The 20041-nt window shown below is 39.7% G+C and overlaps 1 protein-coding gene across 4 annotated transcripts in view; it reads right to left on the bottom strand.

The window, feature by feature from the left end:
* Window positions 1–20041, bottom strand: part of tnk2b (tyrosine kinase, non-receptor, 2b) — a gene marked incomplete at its 3' end in the record, with an annotated part of 58030 nt that overhangs the window by 34230 nt on the left and 3759 nt on the right. For 3 of the 4 annotated variants that reach the window (XM_082513795.1, XM_082513796.1, XM_082513797.1), the window contains exon 2: window positions 12047–12287. Coding sequence is in view for 1 of the 4 variants with exons in the window: in XM_082513806.1 (XP_082369932.1) it covers window positions 10616–10663 (48 nt within the window). Of the gene's footprint in view, window positions 1–10615; window positions 10705–12046; window positions 12288–20041 lie in introns of those variants that run through there. The other variant, XM_082513806.1, reaches the window with a different exon arrangement.

The raw sequence follows: 20041 nt of genomic DNA, 5'->3' as shown, positions 1-20041 counted from the left end.
GGGTGAAGAGGAAAATAGAATAAAAGAACAACGCATGTGCATCTGCGTACGCACACACGACACTTCCCCATCGCTCCAACTGATGCCATTGAGGAAAAAAAAAAATCTTTAAAGCACTCTGGGACAGCACAGAGTATTTGTTTACGCATGCATGATCTCCTCCTCCCCTCAGTCCATGTCACTCTTTATTCCTTCCACTTTCATATCCTTAAAACTCGCCCCTCTTTTGTTTTGCCTCCTCTCGCTCTCTTCTCCATCTCCGACTCCACTCCAGTCCTGCTGATGTCCTTAGGCCAGTTATTTACAGCCCACTGCACAACATTCATTTTTTGCTCTCATTCCTCCACCTCTTCCTCTTTTCTGTGATCTGGTCCTCCGGAAGCAGACTTCTGCAAATTTGAGAGGCACGCAACACAACACAGCAGTGGAACAAAAGCAGCAAGACTGCGTAATTGAAGTTAAAAAATTATTATTTTGGTCAATATTGACGTCACCATGACGTCACCACTTTTTAAAGTTAGAATTTGTCAATTTTCTTTTCTTTTCTTGTTTCTCGCTCAAAATCTAAATCCAAAATGTCGTGGTTTACCTTACTTGCATTAGAAAAAAAAAATTGCAGAATAAACCTTTTATCTCGATTATGTCATTTCCATTATTGCTGGAAGAGTAGAACTGAATATAAAATCAATTATCAGCCGTGATATGCGTACGCCTCCAAAGAAACACATGGTTTGCGCATAATTATTTCTGCAAATGTAAGTGATACGATTTGGATGCACACATAATACACAGTTACACACACTGTAGGTCAGCGATTCTGCATTTATTATAAATCAGGTCCTCAGACACCTACTGTGTCCAAGTTTTTAGTGTATTTATAGGGCAGTAATATCAACTCATACTCTAGCAGTACATGCTGACCTCTCCTCTTTTACCCCTGCTATGGATTCGTGTTTCGTGTTTTATTATTCCATCCCTCTTACAGCTCAATCTTAAATGAAACCTCTTTATATGAATTTACTTTTTTAGTGGAGTAAAAAATCTCAAGAGCTTTCAACCTTAATGGCCAACAACATTTCTTAAAAATAGTCATGACGGGTGGGATTCACAGTGTTGCATTGCCTATGATCTTAACAACATTCTGCACGTATTTGAGAACTGAGGTTACCAGCTGCTGTAGTTTTGAAAGTGAGGATTTTGACTGCTTAGCAGTTCAGAGCCTGGGAATTGGTCTGGAATGGATGGAGGTTAATTCAGCATCCAGATGCCAACTCCTGCAATACATGCGGGTATGTTTGTTTTCCTAAAGTAAGGAAAATCTGCCCTGAAAGAAAGATGTATGACAGCACAGGCTTCTCTAAAACTGTGCTTCAATGGTGTTTTCATAGAAGTTAAACTAAGCAACGCAGTATCCACTGATTAATACCCACTCTGGGTATTGGATTTTCAAACTGTGGGTTGATAACAAGCAGGCATCCATACTTTCCACAAGAAACTCAGACTGCAGGTACCATTTAGTTATGAATGTGATTTTTTAAGCATGTTTTACTTTGATACACATTTTTCTAAAATTCCTAAACAATTTTTTCATGCAGACTTTCACAGAGCGCTGAAGCGCACATTTTGAAATGGGGTCATACAGCGAGCCCTCCATCAGTGTATTTCTCTCTTTAAAGTGTCTAATGATACATTTGTCCATTCAGTTTCTAACTTTCTTGAATCATGTCAAACGTGTAGGCATACAGAACGAAATGAAAAAACCTCTACAGTGCAGTATAAACAACACAGCACTGCTGAGTAACAGCAGATACCTTTCCTGTTTATCTGAAATGTTTAACTGCATAAACTGTCCAAAGTAAGAGGCAGTGAAAGAAAAGTTGAGCCGCAGGAGAGACGAGAAAACAGAAGGGATCTGCGGTGAATTGAGGCCATGATAAATGAAGCGGTGCTGAGCTGCGGTGTTACGCCGGGTCACTGCTGCCCACCAGCTGCCCCCTGATGAAGTTAACACACTCAGTTATAGGCTGCTCCACAGACTGATAAGAGTGAAGGGCAACGATGAAGGACGCTGTGAAAATATTTTTCCGCACCAACCTGAATTTTAAAAAATCGGTTTGTAGCCGATGATAAGCACCCGTCAACCTTAAAAGTAGAGCTTTTGTTTTGCAGGAAAAGATTGCATTTTTTCTGGACATGTGGATAATACAAAGTGCATTGCTCATTCACCAGCATCATCAGAATACACTCATCGTGTGTGTGTGTGTGTGTGTGTGTGTGTGTGTGTGTGTGTGTGTGTGTGTGTGTGTGCGCGCGCGCGCGCGTCAAGGGGGGACAGAGCTGAGCCTGTTAAAACATGTAAACGCCTTCTCTGTCCCCGTGATGGAGAGCACAGCAGACAAGCTGTGGGTGTAATGATAAAGTGTTCCCAGCCCAGGCGTCGCAGCCTGTTTAAACCTACCTTTAAGAGACTGTTAAGCATCCTGAAAGACTAAAAGGACTGCAAATCCTGGGTCCCTCCTCTCTTTATGACTGTTGGTGGGTAGGCTTCAGGCTCTGGGGGCAACACTAAGCTTTTCAACAGGAGCTGGATGAAATCCCCAATGTCTACTCCTGATTGTGGGGCTTGTATGGTGGAAACATAATCAGGGTAGTAACTGACAGTATAGCTCTGGTGCACTGTATGAGTGTGTGAGTAATATAGTGGAAAGTATTACATTTCTTTTGAATTTGTATTATATTTATTATTTGCATGAACAGATGTCCAAGTGATAGTACCTATCCAAGTCATAGATAAGCTAATCTGCAGAATAGTTTCTGAATTAGTTACAGATTCTAAAAAGAACGACAGGTCATCAGTTATCAAAACTAAATGTATGGCTTCAGTGTGTCTGCATCTTATCATTAAAAAAAGTCCATGTGACTCATAAAACCACTTTTACTGTCAGACTAAGATTTCTCAATTATCCGGCAGCCTTCACCTGAAATGTATCTACCTGCGGTTCAATGAAAGGGATACCTCTACTTCTACCTCTGTCTCAGCCTATTGCTAGCATCCTCCTCAGCTTGTCCTCCTTCACTACAACAACAGCTTCTCTCTGTGGTCTTCCTCTTTCCCTTCTGTCTGGCAGCTCATTCTTCAACATATTTAAATGTTCACACTATCTTGGTTTGGATGACCCCAGGTATTTAAACTGACCTACCTTCACCACCTCTGCTGCTTCCATCTTCACCTTCCCATCCACCTCACTCTCATTCACACACATGTATTCTATCTTGCTTCTATTAACTTTCATTCCTCTTCTCACCATAGCATAACTCCACCTCATTCCTGATGTAATCGCACCCCCACCTTCAACTCATCCGTCACATCTACTGCACACCTCACCACTGTCTCGCTATTCACACGTTCTGCACCAGTTTCATATACTTTCTCTGCCACTCTTGACTTCCTCTTTCAATAACACAGTTGCTTTTTCTACGACAGTGCAGCGCCTTCACATTACCTCTCTTTTTGTCTTTTCAGAATCACCGGCAAACAGCTCAGACAAAACATGACCCCTTATTTCTATTCCTCACGATTAATTAACTGCCAGTTCTTGCCGGTTAAAAACAATCAATGCAAGACAAATAAATGAATGATCACATGCAGCAAAAATTAATTAATTAATTTAAAAAAAATTAAAAGAACACAGGCTAACAAGATCTTCTTTGCTGGCTTAGTTCCCTAATATCAGTATATTTTTCCACCAACAGACCTATTGTCTGTCAAATGGTCAGTGTGATTTCTATTCTCCACAATAAAACACTGAGTCCTGACAAAGAAGGCTTTTACCTGTAAAGGAATACTAATATTCTAATAATGAATTACCATTTCAAAGTTAATTCTTTAGACATGCAACGTGGGTTAGTGTTACATTGTATTACAGACCTGTTTCTTCTTAAGGTCCCAGATAAATTCTGCTTACAGCTAATTTGGGATCCCAGCAGTAAGAAGCACCCATGTAAGAAGACATTTGTCCTTACAGTAAATGGCAGCGACGTCCACCCACCCACAACTTCTCATCAGAGACCAAATCTTTTCCCCTTAAAAGATGACTTCAGCTCACTGACTGTGAAAACCACTGTAAATCCTATGGTATGATTCACTACTCCACGATACTAAAGAAGAACTTTGACTGCTGGCTCTGCTGCTGCAATGCTGAGTTCACTGCTGCTTGGAAAATGTTGATTCAGCAAGGACCAGAGAGGAAGCTGATGAAGCTATGGCCTGGGGTGCCGACAGTGGATATGTGGCACAGTGGCTCCGTTAGCATTTTTATTGTTTTATAGTACAATCTTTACCTGTAACACTGGTTTAGATCCACCTGGTTATTAGGGGTGGAAAAAAAAAGAAGTTTGAAAGCATAATTTGCTAAATTGCAATACATGTTATCACAATACTCAGCATATTGCAAAATATTAAAAACTGCAACAATATCATATTGTCAGTGAAGTGTCGTGATAACATCATATTATGGTGCGTCTAGTGATTCCCACTTGTTTTCTCCCATCTATGAACAAAAGCATCTCTTCTCTCTCAGTAAGCCGTCACCACCGGCCGCTAACTTGAGTTTCGAGCAGTAAAAGTCTAAAAGTGGAAACTTAATGAAAATGGTGTTCTTGAAATATGGCCTGTCCCATGGCCTTGACACAGCAAACTCACTGTTAGGATCAATCGCAGCTGGGCACTGATTCAAGCCCTTTAATGATTTCCATTCACTCACAATATTTCATAGCTGTCATGAGAAATATTATCCTCAACAAATCCTTTCTAATCACCCCTTTCGTAGAAAGATTTCCATTTCACATGGATCACGGGCGAGCAGGCATGCTCAGTAAATCCACTGCGGACAGAGGTGTGTGCATGTGGGAGAGCGATGAGGAGACAAAGACTGAACGTGTGTGTGTGAGTGTGACTGAGACTAAGAGACAGATAGACCTCCAAGCTTTATAATCCTCAGCTCTCATGTTGTCTTTCTGGGAAGTGTTAAAGGGGCACACGAGTGCGCGTGGTGTTTGCTTTCCACTGTCCCATCAGCCCAAACAGCTGGGATTTAAGAGGGTCATTTAAAACGTGCAGAACAACACTGAAGGCCAGATAAACCATGTGCATCCTGTTCTCTACTTCATGCATACTTCTGACCAGGCATACACACATGTTTAGAGTAACTCAAGCTGATAAGGATGCTAGGTTAGGACGATAAATAAGTTGTGATAGAATTTAACATGAAGCAAATACATATTGCTTTCACAGAGCCTCCAATTCTTTTGAAAAAACAAAGATAATTTTTACTCCCACAAACACACATGTTATATTTTGCCTTGTGAACATTTGACATGGTACTGAAACTCATAACTTTAACCTCCTTCAATAGTTTTTCCCCTTCCTCTTTTCCCCCCAATTCCATGTCGCATGTCTTAGTTTCACATTGGGTAAATCTGAGCTTCCTCTTCCTCTTCACTGCTGTTTTTCAAAAGTAATGTTACTACCAATATTACAATCAGCATTTTTAATCAAATAAAAACGCTGCTGCAAATAATCATTTAAGGAAACGTCTATAACATATTCACAACTTAAGATCAGAATTCAGGTTTGTGAATGTAAGTAAAAATTCATGATGACTGAGATTTAGCTGTAAATCTTCATGGGTGTGACTGGGACACACAAAAATAAAAAGGAAATAAAAAGGAGGACAGGATCAGAGGGAGCAGAGAATGGGTCGAGGTTCTCGGGTCTCACTTAATCTGCATGTGCGCATTTGTGCCAAGGTCATAGGTGAGGAAGTATGCATAGCACCAGAGGCTAAAGCGCTCAGTGCCATCTGGATGCCTGGCCATACATCATGCCAGGGGCTTTGACTGTGTGTGTGTGTGTGTGTGTGTGTGTGTGTGTGTGTGTGTGTGTGTGTGTGAGAGAGACATTGAAATGACACCAAACATACCAGCTCATTCACAGCCTCAGCTCACATGCCAGACAAGGCGTTCACAGAATGCAGATCCTAAGTTTTAGTTTAAGCTGAGCCGTAACGTTAGACAACATGGAAGATGATTAAATCGATCTTTCTGTTACGGAAACTACAGTACAAAGTACAGAGTTTCAAAATTTACTGCTTCATTGAATGCACTTGACACACTGTAACAATTATCCTTGGCTAATAATTAAGTGACAATTTATTATTACTTAATCCATTTGTTTTTGTTTTCATGAAAATGTTATCGTTTCCAATAAACAAAGGTTTTAAATGTATTTAAAATATGCATTTTATGGTCAGCAGTTCAGAAGAATTAATAAATTCTCACTTAATGAGAGCCTGAAGTCAACAAATGTCATCTTAAAAGAAAAACATTTAATTAGCTGCATATCCACTGACTATTCATCTATCAATTCTTTAATAAATGTCCTACAACATTTAAAAATGCATTAATCCAAACTAAATGTCCTCTTTTTAAGCACGACATGCTGGCGCTGACGTCACTTTTCTACTTCTAACGTGTAACAAAGTGCTTGGATGAAGCCATTCGGTTAACTGAAACCATACGGTCTGCTTATCATTTCTTCCTCAGGCCACAGGGGGGCAGTGTGAGACAGTGACGGAAGTCACTCTCAAAGCATTTTTGTTTGTTTTGTTTTTGAGTTGTTGTACCTGAAAGTTCTTCTTTTAAAGACAGTGTGAGGAAGAAAAACAATACTGACATGACTTAATTCATATTTAGCCATCCATATATTTCAAATGCTGCTTAAGTACAGACAAAACTCACTAACATTAACACAGTGTGTTCACGTGTGCGTGTCAGAAACACATACAATAAAAATTACATATAGTTTTCATCGAGATGATGATTTTCGGGATATTTCTGACGACAGCACAGATAATAACTAAACTACAGCAGTAGAAACAACAATAGATGACAGATTATTGCTCAAACTCAGATGTTAATCATTCTTAGCAATGTCTGTCTGCAGCTGTGAAGGATGCAATGTCTTCTATTTTTAGAAAAACAAAACCACCCAGCCTAGAACGGATGTCATGCTTATCCTTTAAGTTGGTAAAGATCACAGGTAAAATACCAGCTTAATGATTTCAACTGATACACTCACCAAGGCCTCACAAACAAGCTCACACTAAGGACTGCAACATTACCACAACATTACACCTCTAACATTAAAATAAATATATAAAGATTTTTTACAAAATATCAAAAGTTTCAAACTGTCATCTCTGTAAAAATACTTAACAAGACATATTTAAGCAGTGTGAGATGTAGGCTTTGTCAAGGACCTGTCAGAAGAATTGCATTATCATGTGCAATGAGTGTGGGTGTGTATGGTCAATATGTAAGCTACTCTTCCAGTCCCTCTGATCAGGAGAGTGAAAGATAAGGAACACAACACACTCTATACACTGCAGCCATGTGTGCGTTTCTGTGTGTGACGACAATGTGAATTCTTCAGTTCGTATTATCACATGCAGACTAAACTATGTATGCCTCAGTTGAAACTAATACAAACCCAGTAACAGAAAAGTTTGGATCCTGTGTAAAATGTAAATAAAACCTAAATAAAAACTTGCAAATCTCATAAACTCATATTTTATTCCACGCAGAACAAGTCAAATGTTTAAGCTTAAAAAATTTACTATCACTTTGAATTTGATGGCAGCATCACGTTCCAACTTTTTTGAGACAGGGCCATGTTTACCCCTGTGTAGCATCCTGTCTTCTTTTACCAGGAGTCTGTAAACCGAGGAGACCATCTGCTGGACTTTTGGGAGACGAATGTTTCCCATTCTTGTCTGCTCAACAGTCCTGTGTCTTCTTTGTCATATTTTAGATGATAATACTTTTTTTGATTTTCTTTTAAATGTTTCCATTTTGTGAAAGCTCTTGGCTGCACTTCGGCACCCAGACTCTTCTACCAGCTGCAGTATATGAGGGTCGGGATTGTCTTGCTGAAACATGCGAGACCTTCCTCGCAAAATACATTGATTGGATGGGAGCTTTGTTGTTTTAAAACCTGTATATAGCTTTCAATACTGATGGTGTCTTCCCAGATTTTCAAGCTGCCAGTTCAATGGGCACTGATTCACCTCCAAACCATCATATCCATGTTCCACAGACGGTGATTCCTGGAAGTCATCCTGAGTCCCTGCGCTGATTTCCACAACTAAATCGTGCCCGTTTTTAATGCAGTGTTTTATAAAAAATCTCCAGATTCTCTGAATTTCTTTGTGACATCATATACTGTAGATGATGAGATATTCAAAGTCTTCATAATTTTTTGTTGAGGAACTTTATTGTGAAAATGTTCTACAATTTCACGTTTTGGAGGGTTTTTTCAGATTTTCCTTTGCTCATATTTACATAAGAGAAACTCCAAACATGCTATTTATACCCAATTATGTTACTGCTTTGTTCACAAATAAACTAATTAGTTCTAAAATGTTCTTTTGTTTCTTTTTAGTACCAATTCCTTTTCCAGCTTTTTGGAGACCTGTTGCTGCCATCAAATGAAAAACACTCAAAATCTTCTTAAAAAGGTAAATTTTTTGTTTTTTATGTTCTATTGTGAAATTTGGACTTCAGATTTACAAATGATTGCAATTTGCTTTTATTTACATTTTACACATCATCCAAATATTTTCGGAATTGGGGTTGTAGGTTTTTCCACAGTCGTGCATACACTGTTAAAATGCTAAAATACACATGACCACAGATTCAAATAAACATATGTGAAAGCCCACAGTTCCTGCTGTGAGCATAGCATCCCCCAACCACTAACTGAGGACAACCAATCAGCAGAAAGATGGCTTCAAGGGAGCAGAAACGGCTTGTCTCAGACGGTGGATGAACAGAGGGGCTGGTGGATAGCGTGGCAACCCTTGCACTGATGCTAGTGCATAAACTCCTGATCAATGGACCAAACAAAAGAAACTGGCAATGCTAAAACTTTCCTTCCTTGTTACTTTCCATTGGCAGGATGTGAAAGGTTATATGATATGCAACAAGCCACCAGTTAGTCACTCCATAAACATTTCTAAGCTATTATCCTATCCGGTTGTTCAGTGATGACGCGACGAATCCTACTTCCGGGTCTAAAGTAGTCTGCGTTTAATATGGCTTTTGTGTTGTTAACATGTTTAATGTTATGTATTTTCTTCTATTTGATCTCAAAAAGCTCCTAAAACAGTCAGTGATCACTGTTGACCTCCCTCGGCTTTTATTACCGCTAATCATTTATTTAAGCTCAGTTTTTAAAACCTTAGGATGTAACTACAGCCCAGCCCATGCAGCAGTATATGAATGACTAACCTCGTATTGTGGATGGATTATCTCAGTTGTTCTCCTGGCTGAAGTTTGGTCCTTTTACAGCATCCTGCCATGCGATTACATTTGTTCCTGACCACCGAGAACACTCACGGTAACTTTTATCGAGTGGAAAAAAAAGTTAGCTTGTTTATATTATGCTAACGTAGCTGTGTTGCTAGCGGTCACGCAGCACATCATTATATACCAGCTAGCCAAACTTCAGTAACCCTACAAACGTTACTGCTGTTTAGTTTTCTGTCTTCATTTATGCTGGAAGTGATAGCAGAGCTGTACGTTTTAATTTGTTTCCAAAACCCCGCAGTCAGGACATGCTATATTGTATTTAGATAGAAGCTAGCGAGCTAACTCCCTGCTAACTTCTAACTCCGTTAAATGTCATAAATTCCGTTTTCATGGATGCCTGGATGTTAAACTCAATTGTTACACCTGGTAGAGCAGAACGCTGATCATTTTATTAAAGATGAAAGACTTTAGACAGTTTTTCAACTCTCAGTAATGCCACAGTGATCGTTTGATATATGGACCTGCAGCGGAGTTTAGACCCAGACACGGCTAGTGACGTCAGACTGAACAACCGGATAGAAGTCGACTTCTTGGTTCCTGGATGCCCTGAAACTTCAGTGATTAATCCTGTCACAGGTATGAAGAAGACGAATCAAATGAAGATGAAGGTCAGCACCCTGACGTTTATCTTTTAGAGACTGATTTCAGATTATAAGAGGCTCAAGTCTTCTACCCCAGAGCTGTGCGACTGTGTTACCAGTGTCACAAGGTGATCTATTACAGGGACACTTAGTCAGGAAACCCGACGCACTGACAACAGGCCGGACATACAATACACCAGGAAGTCACAGACAGCACGCCAGTCCTCAGGGGGTCTGGTAATGTAATACTTGTAGATCAGGAGAAGAGAAGGGATTATTAAAAGAGCGAATGGTGAAAGGAAAAGGAAAAGCCAGAGGAGGAATGAAACCAACAGCGGGTCATGTGACAACTCGCCTGCAGGTAGTTGGACTGAGAAGTGGAGCGGGGGTGGGAGTGTATGGAGTGCCAGCCGGATGTAAGTTCATGGTTAGAATAACACTGTCTCACACCCACAGGCGCACACACTTTGACTCCCAGAGGCTCCCTTTCCTCCAAGTTCTTCTCTGTCAGTCTGGGCCCCAAAAGCCCCTTCAAGCATTCAGAGACACTCCACAAAAAGCACACTCACTGATCACTGCTACTATTCTGGGAGCTTCCGCTTTACCTCTCTGCTCCAGAATAGAGTAAAATATCCATTTCTAGACGTCCACATGCTTACTCCATCTCTGTCCACGTCTCCTCTGTCCTTCTGTTGAGTTTGTTAATCAAATCAGGGCCACAGAATCACTTTTTTGTCAGGAACTATAGGATACTTTCTTAAGAGCATCACAAGCTATCTCTCCTCCACCTCTCATTCTCTTTAAACAGATATGGGATCAAAAACCTCATTAACTTCAGGCCTCTTTGTTGTTCCATTAGACATTTTACTATGTAAAGGAAACCTAAGGCAGGTGATGGTTTGTTACACAGAAACATCTGGAACACGACAAACGATCCGTTGTGGAATCTTTTTTTCCTTGTAGGTGATGGTATCTATTTACTGTCACACTAAAACGCATCCTAAGCTGCCACCGGCTGGTCCAAACTGACCAGTAGGCCTGGCCAGACGGATTCTTTCATGACATGAACTCGCGAATCTCAGCAGAACCCAAGTGACTCGCAAAATAAGGCACCAAGTGGAGTTTCAGACAAGGAAATGTGATGTTTTCAATCAGTTTTACAATCAGAATTCATCTTCTCTCCTTATCCATGAACAGGACTCGAAACAGTGCAGTGCTGTTCTACACGCACGAGCCAAGAACACTCCAGTCCCGAATCAAGAGAGTGTGAATGTACACGTGTCATCTTAATTGTGCGTACAGTCTGCATTGCTTATAGTCTGCCTCTGATAAAGAAACACCAAACCTGACAGCAACATCCAGTTGTTTGGCTTGTTTTCATTAAAGCAAAGAACAACTCAACCATAAGAAGTATTATTATTTCTCTTTTTGCTGAGTTCTGCAGACACCTGCTTGGGAGTGTCTGGCAGGCATCCTGTGCGTGGGTCTGTGTTTGTGGCAGTGGAATACAAGGGTTTCTATTAAAGCCACCAGTGTGACTCTCACTTCCTCCTAACTCTACCTCATCAGCTAAGAATTCTTATTCAGTGGCTGCGACCAGAAAAACAAACTAAGCTGGGACGTGACCGATCCCTTTTGGTTACACAAACAAAAGCATTATGAAACAGGAAATGGTCAGCCACATCTATCTTCAACTAAAACACACACGCACACTTAAAATCAACATTATGACCACTGATGACATTATCTGAGGAATTTGATCCTTTTCAAAAGGTGAATAGTTCAATTTTAGACCTCCATGAGTTGGTGACCAAAGCAGAGTCAATGTTTGACATGACCTCATGTTTGCATAGTGAGCACATACACACAGACACAGCGTGTCAAAAAGACACAAACATGTGAAGTCCTGAAGCAATGTACACTATGATGAAAACTAGGCATAAAAACAGTCACACCCAAATGCAATGGGCACTGCAATAATGCTATAGTCTAAGATACTGGAGGTACGAGCAAATACGTGCACTGAAGTTTCTTACCTGCACTATTTGACCCACAGAAACACTGTTTTCTTTCCAGTGTTGGCTCTGTCGTTGTAGATCCTTCTCTCAAGTTGACGAAAGAAGGTCAAACGCATACAGACGAGGGCCCCAATCCATTGAGGTGAGATTATGCTGAGCTACAACTCTGTGGCACTGCAGGGTTAGTGCGTCCCTACATGATTTCATCTCCATCCATTGACGAAACCAGACCTTGGAGTTTTTTCCTTGCTGAAGTAGCCTAAAAAAATATATAAACAAACAAAAAAAGGGATATGCTTCAACAAGTTTTGACTTCATTAAGCATTACAAAGAGTCTGAATGTTGCTTAAATGCAGATGTGCTGTATTTGCATGAAATGTTACTAGCACTAGCACCGTGGATGTTTGTGTACCCTCAGAGCTCCCTAATGTAGCGATGCCAGAAAGAGTTGTTAGCCGAGTTGTGAAAACTCAGGAAATTACTTAATTACTTACTTAAAATTTTCTAGGTATACGGTATGAAACAAAGGTTCTTTCATAACTAACAAATAATTTATTTCAGGACGAGTTCGTTTTTGCATCATTACGCTGCCCTGTGTCCACTCTAGAGCTGGTTCCACAGTTCTTCTTTTGGCTGCTCCCTTTAGTGGTCGTCACAGCGGATCATTTGGCTCCATCTCACCCTACTCCTAGTACTCTCCAGGCAGCTTCATATTTAACATCCTTTGGCCAATATCCCCTGTCCCTCCTCTGCACATGTCCAGACCATCTCAGCCTTAACTGTTTAACTTTGTCTCCAACCTAAGCCGTCCCTTTGACGTGGTCACTTCTGATCTTTCCACACATTTCTACCTTCCAAGGATCCAAACCTTGACACCAGCATCAACCTAGCTCTCTCTCTAGCTCACTCTCTCTCTCTCTCTCTCTCTCCACAGTAATTCATCACTATAGCTATGACGAGGAATTATATGTGGGCCAAGACTTTACATTTGTGGGTAATAATAAACCTTTACATTAGGAATTTTCCTTCCCAGGAGCATTATGTTTTAATTTTGAAAACATAATACTTAATGACAACTTTGTGGTTGACTTGATTTATGTAATGGCAAATTTAAAACACATTTATTACCACTCAGCACAAACTTTAAGAAAATGAAAGCCTATTTCACTGAAAATGAAACATCTTCTAAGGTGAAGCTGAAGTCAAACTCTTTCCAACAAATCCACCCACACACATACATGACCAAACAGAGTGCTGGCACCAACCTGAACTGAGTTAACATTCCCTGATTGCAAAACACCGCACGCGGTCAGACGAATTAGATCTTTTTTTAATGACTCTGCAAAAATACTAATGAGCACAATTCTGGATCTATCAGAAATGATTTAATGGAACTCCAAAACAGAAGCATGAGCTTCTTCCCCGCTGAATCAATACCTAGAGCAGTCTACTACCGGAAGCAACTTCCAATGTTGGACATGACTTGGCATTTTTCCAGACCAGGTCTGGGGGCTGGGGTAGGAATGCCAGAGGGGCCCTCTGCAGGAGAAGGCAGTATGAATGAATAAAATGCGATTCACACAGACACATGAGGACACAGTCCACCCACCACCTAGTAAAGTAGCTGACTGGAGCCTACAGTGTCAGAGGAGGAACACCAGGCTATTCTTTTTGCCTGCATGCACCCGACAAGCAACTCCTTTGTCTCTGAGAAAACAGACCCCGTATGTAACTGTGGACACTGCAACAGAAAAGTAACACACACTAACCACATACAAGCTCATAGGCGTGAATTGTAAACAAATACGCACACTCAACAGTCTGGCAGCTTTTAAGTGATAAATAGCCACGGGAAGGTCAATTATTTATCTTTGGTGTCAGGGGCTTGAAACAGTTAGCCACTCATTTTTCTATTGACAAAAAAAAATTGTAAAGTGCCAGAGGGCAACATCGCACCACCCCAGGGGACTTTACATTTTTGTTACGCAACAGGGAGAAGCTAGTTTATGGCTGTGGCCCTCACCCTGGCATATAAAGTCACACAACCACCACCTAGTCTCTAGAGGGTGCGGGAACGGCCAGAAATAAACTGCGCACACACAGCCGAGCACAGAGGCCACTTATAACATCACAAATGCACAAGAGCAGCAGTTCTTGTGCCTAACTGAGGTGAGAGGACCAACTACGGAAGCTTCTAGTATAAACAAAAGAGGTTTTCTGTTCACTACTTAATGACAGTCAATTTAAGTTGATTTGAAGGTACAGTTAGAATTTTTTGAGATTATTCGAAAGAAAAACTGGATATTGTACCTATAAATATACTTTGTTTAGTGTGTAATTACATCTTTCAACAAATTGATGCATTGTTATGAACTTGGAATTAATCCATTAAAAATGCATAGGAGCGGCCGCTGGTTTGTGGAAGCTGCCATGTTGCACCACCATCTTGAATACACTGGTCCCTGCTGTACCAATAGCGTTTTATTTATGTATCTAGAGACTGGGTACATACGTAGTACGCCGTATAAAGAGCTAACAACAAGCCAGTTAAAAACAGCAGCAACTGGTTATAAGCTAACATTATACCAGCTAAGCTAATATCAGGCTTAAGTATCCTAAAAATCACATTTCTATTTTTTTGTCCTACAGCGGCCACCGTAACTAGGACAACACACTCTAATTAGGAGCAGTAAGAAAACAGAACTGAAGCTGAACTGTGATTTTTTACACACTGTACCTTCAAGTTACCAAATTAATGACTGCCTGAAACAGAAACCCTTGTAACTTTTACAGCTGACAGAAATTTGTCTTTTTAAAATCACTAGGTCAGATATTTTAACTTACATTGTAACCAAATACATGAAAAAGTAACACACTCAAATTAGCTGTTAGCAAATGTTAGCATGTCAACACAAAACTAGGACGTTACACAACAAAATCATTCCTGCTAGCCTGGACATTTTCCACAGTGATTTATTAGCACAGTGATGACAGCGTCTGGTTCAAAGTAGCTCTACTGCTAACCCTATTAAAATCTTCTTAGAAATGCTAGAATGGCTAAATACTCTTAATCATTTATAAAAATTTGACTTATGACCCGAGAACGATCACTCAAACATTCTGAGATAGTGACTAACTGGTGAGTTGAACATGTGATTGACCACAAGTTAAGGCAGCTATCATTTTTGGGTAGTGTTTTGAAAAAGGTTTATTTTTTATTTTATGTAATGGAAGTTAGCATTGTGGATGAAATTGTATATCAAGTTAATACTTCTGACTCCATTGAAACAAATCTTTTGATCCATTTAGGCACAAACAATTGTTCTACGAGCTTAGTTATAGTTAAGCACTAAATAGCAGAATGTAAAAGTAAGCAGAAAAAATGAGCTAAAATGTTGTCGTAGCACTTAACTTTAGTACATAAATCTTCCCATTTAATAACTCTGTGTTTTTACATAAGCTCATAATTAACTGGGATTCGACAGGCTGAATAGAAACGCTGCTTCTCCTGTCCTTTTAAAGCAGAGTCAGTGCTGATTCATGCTTTATACTGTCAACAGTAAAGCCTTTCTTTCATGCAGACTCCCCCGACTGATGAAGTCAAAATGTCACCACTCACCAAACAAGTGTTTTGAGCTGCATCATTTATACAGACTCTGACACACTGACAATAGAAGCCTTTAGTTTTTATATACACACAACCTAAAAATGTAATTATACTCCTGATACAAGCTTCATGTAAACTACATTAAAATGTAATTTAATTTAAATGAAATTAAGCTATTCATTTCATTAAGCTTCAGGAAAGCTCACACACTTGGACATATATACTCCCCTCTGGACAGAGCTAAGCTGCAGTTGGGGGTCATGTGATACAACACGGGAGGGCAACACTTTCTCTGGCAGACAGTGAGGAAGAGGAAACACTATGAGGGGTTTGGAGTATTGAAACCATTCTATCTTTGCTATAGGAGACACTACAGGAAACCCAATACTCTCTATTGCTGTCACACGCACATACATATCTTTAGTGGGTTTTGGAACATATGCTATAGTAAATCAGTCTCCTCCCTATGAATAGAACTGATTAAAGCATGTTCATGTTTAATATTTCTGTTATTTATGGGCTGAATTAATAGTCAGTCATTTGGATTTGGATTTTCTTTTAGATTATAAAGACTTTTAAAATTTTTAAATAAATGGAATTTTTCCAAAGAGTCAGTGTTTACAGTGTTGACCCTTCTTCATAACCTGTGCAACTCTGGCATGCTGAATATCAGCTTCTGGGCCAAACCCTGATTGATAGCAATCATTTCCCTACAGCGCTCCAAGTTGATCACAAATTGTGGGCTTCTGGTTCTCCATCGACTTTTCAAGGACTGACCACAGATTCTCAATCAGATTAACATCTGAGGACTTTCCTGGCCATGAACCTAAAAATGTCAATTAACATTAATTAGATTCCGGGTCTTTTGACTTGGCCCTCCACCATGTTGGAAAATGTGCAGATTGTCACCATACTGGTCCTGGATCGTCAAAGGTGTTTTCTGCATGGTCAGTCCTTAAAAAGTGGACAAGGAAAAGCTGATGTACTTCAAGTGCTAAAGCAGCAAAGTGTAGTGAAAGTGAAACACAATTTGTGCTACTGTCCAAACTTTTGCAGGACACTTACCAACTTAGACAACCACAGTGACTGCTACCTTTGCTGACTAACATCTTGTACATTGGCATTAGTACTTTGTTACTAACAAGCATAATAAAGAGCCCAAATTCAACTCACTTTCAACATCCCTCACACCTACCCCTGTCTAATGCTAACATTAATCTAGTAACAGTGGAGTACGTTACAGCACCAGGACAGTATATGAGAACCAGACTAACAACAAACTGCATACCCCATGATTACTGAAGAAAAAAAAAACGCATTTCAGTTTTCATGTGTTCCTCATTTCTGGCATATTAGACTAAGATGTGACGCACTTTTGCTACTAAATACTTTCACACCAATTCTGCTTTTTCTGTTTGCGATGACAGTGTTACCCTTTAGCAGCAGTCACTATAAAAGTCATATGATTGAAAAAAGAAATGGAACAATTCAAATTCAACAAGCTTTGTTGTCTGTGAGCTGAGAAACTGCTGAACAATCAAGCTGACTTGAAACACCTCCCTGCAGAAAACTTCTGGCTCACTGCCTTCAGTATCTTATCCCCATCTGCCATTCTTAATTACCGACTCGGACATGCAGTCTAAACTACACCTTGCGCTACTCTGAGTCATCAAGTATTTACTGAGATTTTTTATTCCTCATGCAGGAAGGTGGCACAACACCCATGTAGACTCCAACATCCTGTTAGGGAGCTGGCACTGAACACATTTGGCACCGTTCCTGCACTAACTGCTCGCTCGGCATCGAGCCAGTACTGACAACAGCTTCCTCTTAATCTGTTTTACCCATCCAGTCCTCCATAGCCATGCCGTCTCTGAGCAGCGATGACCGATTCAATGCAAACATCATTAGTTTAAACACGTCGACAAGACCCCGTGTAGAGATTTCAGTCCAAGCAGTGAATTTGTTACGTCATTAAGCAGGCGTTTCTTTGACACATACACACAGATGTTCAGTGACAAAGCGTGGGACTGGATGCTGCCGAGATCAGTTACAGCTTAATTACGTCTACAATCGTTGCATAATTAAATATTAAACTAAATTTATTATTTTTTTATACTTGAATGTCATCCTGGAACTAGCAATTAAGATAAACACTTACTTCTGACCTGGCAAATTAAAAGTTAAACAGGACCCATTATGCTTATTTTTAATCACATAATTCTAGTCTTGAGGTCTATTACAGTACCTTTGCATGATTCATAGGGGTTGGAAAAAAACATACATATATCCATACAGCATAGTGTTTTGTGTGGCGATATTGTATCATTACAGAGACACCAAATGTTGATATCAATTTTTTTTTTAATAAATTATTCTGTGCATACTATGAACGCAAAGGCTCACCACATGCTCAGATCCTTAAACAACATTAGCCAAACAACACTGGCCACACTTAGCGTGACAAAATGATCTCCTTATTCAGAGCAAGGTAATGACTCAGTCACACAAGTGAAAATAGGACAGCAACCCTTGGACTCTCAGAGAGATTATCAAAGGTTTGCAAATAATTGCCATCTAATTTATAAATACAGACTAATGCCAACATCAACATGTTGGCATTAGTCTGAATGAGTCTTAAAGCACAACTTTAGGGGACTCGGATCAACTGGTTGCCATCTGGTTGTATTCCAGTTATACTCCTATAGAACAGGAAGGTTGCTAAGTGTAATTGTAACTGTGAAATGTGAATTTCTGTCTATGTAGACACCAGCAAACGTGATTGTCGGCCAATTATCAAACTTAATTGCTTTATTATCAGAAACAGATTGCATGTAATTGCCAACTTGACTTAGTTCAATCAAAGACTGATCGCAGACCTATAGCAGACTTTGTCTTATGGCAACATTTATGGCAGGTTTCAGCGACAGTGTCGGTAGGTTTCACGATCTCATTTTGCAACAAAGCATTATTTTATTAGATAAAATCGATATTGACAAAGTTCAACTTTGAGGACATAATTTGCAGTTGATAAGAGGCGATAAATTGCAATATATGTTATACTTAGCATATCATAAAATATCACAAATTGCAATAATATCGTATTGTGACAATATTGAACAATGAGGTGTGTCGTGTTTCCCACCACAATACATTTTCTTATACTTGATGTAGATGCAGCTCGTCAGCGCTTCCAAAGCCTGAAACTAGCCGTTTTGGCTCCTCTGCTGTCAAGCAACTATATTCTGATTAGCTACCCTGAAAAATAGTAACTTACAACATCTCATCAAATGCCCATATATAACCAAATATAAGTAAGTGTTGTTTATTTATAAAACACCTTTCACAAACAAGGGGTCACAAAATGCTGTGCACTAATTAGAGTAAGGAGAATTAAATGCGATAAAAATAACATAAAACAAGTTGACATACAGAATACATTAAATTCAGTTAGTACCAACAAAAAACGGATTAAACAAATAAGGTAAATGGCATCAAAACCTCACATTTGAGAGACCAGCCACGTTAATTTTAGTTCTTTCAATTTCTACGCCCAGGCAGCTGTACAAATGTGTCCTGTCTGTTACTAGATCAGCCCCGAGGGAGAAGAGCATGACTGATTTTGTGTCAGTTAAAGGTATTCATGTCATATGACTGCCATCCACGTCCTACTAGTTTAGTAACTAACAGAACATCCTCAAAGTAATTAGATGAGAAACTTAACAAATAACAACACAACACGATACAAAAGCAAACTAAAAGGAAAAAAGTATTTAAGTTTATCAGCTGCTGAGAGCATGTGGATCTGCAAAGCACAAGGACTTTCTCATCAGCAGAGCATAAAACAATATCAACTTACGTGACAGCACGTACATATGTGACACCATAGAGTAAAAAGGTACACTCAGTGGGAGCCAGGGTTTGATAATATCTTCTTCAAACAGTGTGTGATGCTACAGAGTTGCCTGCAAGTTTGAGCATGTTAAAAGTGAAAGCAGCTGTAGCCAAATTTAAGCCAGAGGAGTGAGGAGGTCAAGGTGCAGGCAGGAGATACGAGGAATCATAATCTTCTCTACGCAAATTATAGTGTTAAAGCATAACTGTTTTTTTAAACTTAGTTTTTGGAGTTAATGTGGTTTTGCTTCATGCAAATGTAACTGAATATGTTATAGTACGTGTACTGTAATCAACTGCACTTATAATTGCAAATAGCAACCACTGAGCAGTGCTATGGAAAATGTGCAAGCCATACTGTTAACACCAGTCATGGTGTATTAATGGAAAGGCTTTACAGAACTAGCTGGAGTTGGATTTTTATACCCAATCAGCTGTGCATCTCCTTCAGAAAAACCTCAACTTTCACATCAACACGAATCAAACAGGTGCTATGTGCAGTAACAGACTCA

This window comes from Aulonocara stuartgranti (assembly GCF_965226115.1).
Source record: "Aulonocara stuartgranti genome assembly, chromosome: 18".
NCBI lineage: Eukaryota > Metazoa > Chordata > Actinopteri > Cichliformes > Cichlidae > Aulonocara > Aulonocara stuartgranti.
The sequence above is the reverse complement of the archived record's forward strand: the minus strand, read 5'-3'. Positions and strand labels throughout refer to the sequence as shown.